Here is a 7,230-nt window from a genome sequence, read left to right as displayed (position 1 = left end):
TGGACTTTTTAGGTCCATCAACTACCCTGATTCCAGCAGCCCTCTTAACGGAGATAGGATAACTTGAGAGAGAGACACTGGAGAGGGCGTTCATCACGCTGAGCATCTCTCTCTTTTTCTCTGGCTTTTTGATTGTGCTGTGAGTTATTTAGCCAACAATAGATGTTTATGTATTTTTTTTAGAGATCGTATTTATTAACAGCCTGTGAAGGGGGAGGCTGGGAGATTTATACAGAAAGTGCAGTGAGTTAAAAGGGACAATTAGAGGAGCAGAAGGAGATATAGAGCATGGAATTGTAAAGGATATTTTAACACACAATCAGAGGTTCTTGAGATATTTTCCGAGTAGACAGAAAGGTAAAAGAAAATTGGCCCATTAGGAGCTGATAGTGGGGGATTGGTGACATGGCCGGAGTAATGGCAGGGGAGGAGGGGCTGCTAACCACTTGCTTAGAGAGAGGTGAAGCCAGAAAGCAGGGCTGGGAGGAAATGAGCCAGGATAGGAGCACAGCCAGGTCAGGAGGTTTCAAATCAGTGCTGGAAAGGATTCCATCAAAATGTGTACCTGCTTTTCCCTGGGGAAGGATGGCTTTCTAAATCCCAGGACAGGAAGATTGAGAAGGGGATCTGATCAGGGAATAGTCTGGGGACTTTACAGGAATATGACAAAGGGTTTGCTGAGGACTCCCATGCCCCTCTCAGGAAACCCATTCTCTCTGAGCCCTGGGCCCTGCAGCCTCTCCTCTGAGAAGCCCTCCTGGCTCCCCTCAGCTTCTGAGAGCTGCTCACAGGCCTTTGGAGTCCCTGCTGGCCAAGGATTGCTGGGTGATTAGTTTGGTGATGAGTAAACATTTGCTAAGTGGAATTCTTGGCTCCTTGGTAATGAACAAGCCTCACAGAAGGGGGAGATGAGATGCAGTTCAGGGGAGGGGTTCCTGGGGATGCTGGTGGTCTGCTAGAGTGGAGATGGCTACAGGGATTGGGGTCAGGGTGTCTGGCAGCTGAGGGCGGGCCCTGGGGGGTGGGAGAGCAGGGAGCGGAGGCCACGGAGACCAAGCGGTTATGGAACACATTCTGTGCTTGGAAGCAGCAGGTGTCTGGGAATGAGACTGTGGCCCAGGCAGGTTTCCAGCAAGCGCTCTAGCTTGCTGGCACAAAGGAAGGATCCGGCTGAGCATAAGAGGCAAGTTGCAATGATGAAACCCACTGTTAAGGAACATCCGCAAGGGTGCCACGGTGGAGACCACGTGCTTGTGGAGAGGCTGAGGGGCGGGTGGGAGAGCGCAAGTGGGAGAGCCACACATTGTCTCCACTTCCAAAGTAGAGTCCAAGTCTCTGAATGGGACCCCCCTGGACTTCCCCCTTGCCTTGCGGGTCTCCCAACACCCGAGGGAACAGCATTCCCCACTCTTAGCTTGCAGTGGTTTATATAAACCCAAGGTGGTTTCAGTGTGAGCCTCCTGCCTTCAGTTCGGAATTTCCACCTGACTCTTCTCTGGCCAAATTCTCATCCTCTGAGGCCACCAGGGCCCACCCTGTTCCTCTGGCAGGGCTGCCTCTATGCCTGTCATTCCAGAGTGAAGGGCTGCCTGGTGGTAGGGGAAGGAAGAAGAGGTGATCCTTCCTCTAGTTCCTTGGAAGCAAAGATGGCAGAGGGCCTGAGCTCCTCAGAACAGAGGGCAGTTGTCTCAGCCCTGGGGAAGACAGAACACCTCCCTGCCCTGAATGACTTGGGGTGACCAGATCTGGCAGAGAGAGAAGACTTGATCCTCCCCTGATGGCATCAATTTGCTTTGATGTTTGGAATAATGGTGTCATCCGAGCAAAGGTGTCGTCAGAACTGTGGAGCATATGAGCTGCTGAGTGACATGTAATGTCATCTGCGACAGAAGTGACTTGATCCACCTGACCTCCCAGAAGAAAAAGCTACTAAAAGTACAGCTGACATCTTGGACTTCTACTGCCCAGCCTGTAATAATAGCAAGCAGAGACCATGCAGGGCTGGACAGAAGCAGCGCCTTTACAAGACATTAGCATTTCTCCTTTTGACATTCCACTTTCACCATATAGGACTTACTAAGTCTTTTTAAAAAAAATTTAATAAAGTGCTTAGATTCTTGATTTTCCCACTGAGGGCCTGGCTATCTGAGGTTCAAAATGAAATCAACAACATAACAACCTCTTTGGGCTCTAAGGGACAGTCGGGCCTGGCACCAGGCTGGGTCAGATCAGGGAGACCATGAGGGGGGACTACAGGCATGAGATGATTTGTTCTGCAGTCAGCCCATCCCCTTTTGTGAATGCTCCGAACCTCATACCAAGGAAGATTTGTCTATTTGGTCCTGACACACAGCCCTCCACCCTTGATCTGGGGGAATGCATGCTTTTCTCCAAAGCTAGAGAAGCATATATAGCCTCCAGGCCCTTTCGCTGTTATCCTAGGCTCTCCCTGGCCTTCTGGAAAAGTCACTTAGTGCCAGGTGCCAGGACCTGGCTGTCCCCTGAAGGGCACTGCCCAGCCCCCTGACAATCAATAGCTCAGTGGCTGCATCTGAGACTCTTGGTAACAGGCCAGGAAGGATTCAGATTCAGGACCAGCCTGCTCTGGAGAGAGACACTGAGACAGTGCCAAACCAGTTCAGCCCGAATGCGGGAAGTGAATCATGTTCTGGGCATGCGAGGGGAAAGTCCACAGAACAGAGAGCCATGGTGTGTGTGTATGTGTGCGTGTGCACGTGTGCATGCACGCACGCTCCTGTATATCCCCATGAGTCAGTGCACCCCTGCCCCCTACAGCTCCTCCTACCAACAAATGTGCTGTGTTCTCAGAGCTGTGCTGGGCCAGGCTCGCCTACCCCTCAAGCCCAGGATATGCCACCCCTTCAGAAATGCAAGGTTAGGAAATGAAAAACAGTGTTCTTGTCCAAGATAATTTTTTTTTATTATTATTTTTCTCTCTTAATTGGATTCAGTGTTTCTCACTCCTTACACTCACTCTCTCTGGTGGGGAATTTAGGTCTGTGCAAAGCGCAAAGCAGACTGCAAGCCCGAGCCCCCGGCCAGCAGCCCCTCTCCCCTGTCTGGGCTTGTCCCCTTTTGTTACCTGGGTGCCGCTCGCCCTTGCTCCTGACCCCTGAGTCTGGCCCCAACCTCGGGCCCCTTCTCTCTTCACATCCCAGAAAGGTCAAGAGCAATAGGGCCTCTGTAATGCACACTGCCTGAGATGGTTACTGAAATGCCCTCCTCCTTCCCCCTCTGCTAAGGCCACCCGAGGCTTCCCTCCTGCCAAGCTACACAGGCCCTTTGCTGGGTCACTCACCAAAGAACCTTAAGTTGAAATGCAGCAGTTGAGCAGTGCTGGAAGCCTGGGCTCCTCCACAGGATCTCCCTGGCCTTTTCGGATTGTCACTGGACAAACGCTAGACTGATGACACTGTCCAGCCACTTGGACTAACACTGTGGGTGCTGCTGGGCCTGCTGTCTTACAAAACCCCTGAGCCCTTCTTTCCTTTCTCTTTGATGGCTCCCTGACATCCAACAATTGCTTCTCACTTCTCACCCTGTCACCCACAGTTTCTATAGTAGGGATAATGGGGTGCTCCAGGGTGCCAGACAGGCTTGTGTTGCATATAAAAACAAGGTGATGTTCTAAATATCTAAGGATATTGGTCCCCTGAAGTGAATCTCACTGCGTCTTTCTCCCTAACCTGTTCCACTGACATGTACCCCAGATCCTGGCAAGCCCATGTTACTATTGTTGCCAGCTTGGGATTCTAGACAAAAATTCTGTAACTTTTCTTCTTGCTAGAAATCACCAATACAATCCTTAGTTCAGCAGGTATAGTTTTCCGTATAGTTTATAAACATGATAAGACATACAGTTTGGTAACAGAGAGGGGGGCGGGGAACCTGTGCGTTTGTATATATATATATATTTATATGTGTAGTGTGTGTGTGTGTATATATATATATAAGTGGATGTAGGTATAAAACTGCACCTTCTGTGAGAATTTCATTGCATGTGGTAAAGTCCTAAACTTCAGCCTCTGATGATCTTTCCTTTGGTGATTGTTTCTTAGACCCCAGGAGCTGGACTGGGGTCTGCCAGGGTTGCCTGAGACATCAGGAACAAGAGGCGTTACCCTTAAAGGAGGGACTGAAGGTGACATAGGGTTGGGTTCAGGGAAGGTTCACCACATGGCCTCAGGCACAGGCCAAAATGCCACCTGCTTAAGTGCCCTGACTGCGGGTCAACCCAGCTGTCTCTGGTGAGCCTTGTTTGTTCTGAATGCTGCTTCCTCCAGGAATGGTGGAGCCCTTCAGGCCTCTCCAAAAGATCAGGATTCCACAGAGACCATCCCGCTTGTGGAGCACTTGCCCCATTGCTGCTGAGGAAGGACTCACTGTGCATGACTTTTACCGCCTTGCTGGAGTGGATGCTGTCTGTTGGTGCTTGGCGGGGGCTGGCTGGGTCAGCTGAGTGGGATGTGCTTGCTAATCCCCTCCCATCTAGGGCTATACACTTTAGGTTTATAATCCACCAGGTGGGGTCCAGACAGCAGCTGAAGGCTCTAGCAGCCTTTTCCTGAAACCCAGAAGATCTTCCATTTGTAAAAAAAAGAAAAGAAATTCTGTTCCTTGATGGACATGTGGCAGTGCTGGGGGCTAGTGTCCTGGGTCCTCAGCGGAGAGTGACCGCCAGCCCCAGTACCCAGGCCAGGAGTGAGGCCCCCAGGGAATAGCCTGAGGATGCCTGTTGCACCCCACTGGGGGTGTGGATGAGGGTCCTGCGGGCACACTTGCCCTTCCTCTTGGGTCGAGCTGTGGGCATGACGTCAAAGCCAAACTTGTGCTGGTAATCGGGAGCATAGTCCTGCAGCTCATGGGGCTGTTTGCCGGTGCCTGCCTTAGAGATCTGGTTGCGGTTCCTGTGACTGGTACAATTCTTGCCTGGCTTCTTGTACCCTGACCTGGAGCCAGGCTGATGGCTGTGCGGGTGGCCCCTGTCCCTGCCAGGGCCATGGGCTGGGTGGTGCTCTTTACGGGCAGCCCTGTCAGTGGTGGTGAGGGTATGCGACTTGATCTGGTGTGGTGATGCCGGGCCTGTGCAGTTCCGGAAGTCCTCAGCCCTCAGCAGTTTCAGGTCTTGGCCTTGCCGCTGCTCAGGAGATGCGCAGGGGACAGCAGAGCTGGAGCCCCGGAACCTCCGCAGCCATTCCCACAGGGAGCGTGCCTGGCAGCCACAATCCCAGGAATTGCCATTCAGGCGGAGGAACTCCAAGGCTTCCAGGGGGGCCAGGCAGTCACCCTGCAGCTCTGAGAGACTGTTGTTGAAGAGAAAGAGGGTGGTCAGTCTGCGCAGGTCATGGAAAGCCTTGTGGTGGACCCACTGAAGCTGGTTTTCATGCAGGAGCAGTCGGTCCAGGTTCACCAGGCCCCGAAAGGTGCCCTGGCCCAGGCTCCACAGCTTATTGCCGTGAAGAAACAGGTGGCTGAGATTGACCAGGTCCACAAAGATGTCATCCTGCAGGTACTCAATGTGGTTGTCCTGTAGGTAGAGATACTGCAGGCTATGCAAGCCATTAAAGATTCCCGCTGGCAGCGCACTGAGCCCACACTTATAGAGGTAGAGGGCATGAAGCTTTACCAGGCCCTGGAAGGTTTCAGGTGCCAGAGTCCGCAGTTGCCGATTGTCGCCCAGGTCCAGCTCTTCTAGGTGCACAAAGCCCTCAAAGGTGTTGGGGTCAATGAAGGTGATGTTGTTGGAGTAGATCCATAGGGTGACCATGGCGGGGCTGAAGTGGCCCTGCTGGAGGAGGGTGATGCGGTTATTCTGCAGGAAGATGCGCTCACTGTCCTCGGGGATGCCCTCAGGGATGGCGGCAAAGTTGTGCGCCTGGCAGCTGACTGTCATGGGAGCTGGGTAGCACACACAGTCCCTCGGGCAGCCGCTGCCCAGGGGCAGTTCCACAGCCAGCAGCAGCAGCAGCAATTCCACACAGCACCCTGGCAAGGAGAGAGACAGCAGAGCCAGTCAGGGGCTGCCTGAAGAGATGGAAAACAGTACAGAAGAAGGTCCTGAGCCAGTCCCTGCCTGGGCTGCTAGGCTCTGACCCCTTCTGGCTTGTGCTGAGAGTCTTTCAGGTAACCCCCTAGCTTGCCCCTAGAATGGAGGCAAGTAGAAACCAAAGTCCTCACCTGGACCTTGTGTTAGACTGGAAATCTCTACTTCTGGCCCTTTACAACTACTGAAGTTTAATCCCAACCTGGGTGGGAGGTACAGTTGGGGCGAAGGCCTTGATCATTCATATACTCAAATACTCCTTGGCTTTGCCTGCTCAGGCTGTCAGGCCCACTGCGTGAGGGCTACATCCAGAGACACAGCCAGCCAGCCTGCAGGACTTGTCCCAGAGTGGCCACCTGCTTACTGTTACCAGCACTCACAGAGAGTTGTTCTAACAAAGTATTTCCCACGGAATCCTGAGGAATCATTTCAATTAAACTATTTCCCCACACAAGCAACGGCACACATGCACGACGCCAAAACGTACCTCAATGGCTGTTATAGTGCCTTCCACAAGCCTCAAATATGTGATGTCCCCTTTGTGGCCCAATTTCCTCATTTTTTAAAAGACAGGAAGCTGTAGTGCTTCCTCACAGAGTTGTGCTATTACGTGGAGATCTCACATGTCTGTGAGGGACTGAGGGGGGCACTGGGGCTGACACACGACCCTGCTCTGGGGTTCATGAAACTGCCAGACTGACACTGTCCCTGTAGGGTCCACCTTCCAGTCTGTGCCCCTCCTGGCCTCCAGGCTGCGGCTGCAAAGCCAGGCCTTGCCTCTCAACTGTCCGGAGCATTTCCTCTGTAGCTTCCCTCTAATTGGGCATTAATTAGGCATTCGTTAATGGATCCTTAAAATAATTTATTTTCGGATGTGTCCAGCCTGTGGTCGGGTAATAGCCCCACACTCATTATCGGAGAAGCCTCATTATGGACGATCGTCATTACCTGCCTTTTTCCAGGGTCACAGCTGCCCCAAGCGGCCCAGCAGGCGCGCCAGGGTGGAGGGCACAGGCTCCAGGCTTGCAGACATCCACCCTAGAGGACCAGGCAGTGCCCAGAGCATTTGGGCTGAGAGAACCCACCCTCCCCGCCACTTCAGGGCCAGTCAGCTGCCTACCTGGGCTCCCAGGCCTGCTGCTCGCCAGGCCCAACCACAGCCCAGG

General features: G+C 52.9%; 1 protein-coding gene across 3 annotated transcripts in view; it reads right to left on the bottom strand.

Annotated features, from left to right (window-relative positions):
- Window positions 1-2,963: 2,963 nt before the first annotated feature.
- Window positions 2,964-7,230, bottom strand: part of Rtn4rl1 (reticulon 4 receptor like 1) — a 71,533-nt gene continuing 67,266 nt past the window's right edge. For all 3 annotated transcript variants that reach the window (XM_023720037.1, XM_023720034.1, XM_023720035.1), the window contains one exon: window positions 2,964-6,006. In XM_023720037.1, coding sequence (XP_023575805.1) covers window positions 4,682-5,914 — 1,233 coding nt within the window. In that variant the 5' untranslated portion in view covers window positions 5,915-6,006 and the 3' untranslated portion in view covers window positions 2,964-4,681. The remainder of the gene's footprint in view (window positions 6,007-7,230) is intronic.

Source organism: Octodon degus, unplaced genomic scaffold, assembly GCF_000260255.1.
Source record: "Octodon degus isolate 3935 unplaced genomic scaffold, OctDeg1.0 scaffold00072, whole genome shotgun sequence".
NCBI lineage: Eukaryota > Metazoa > Chordata > Mammalia > Rodentia > Octodontidae > Octodon > Octodon degus.
The sequence above is the reverse complement of the archived record's forward strand: the minus strand, read 5'-3'. Positions and strand labels throughout refer to the sequence as shown.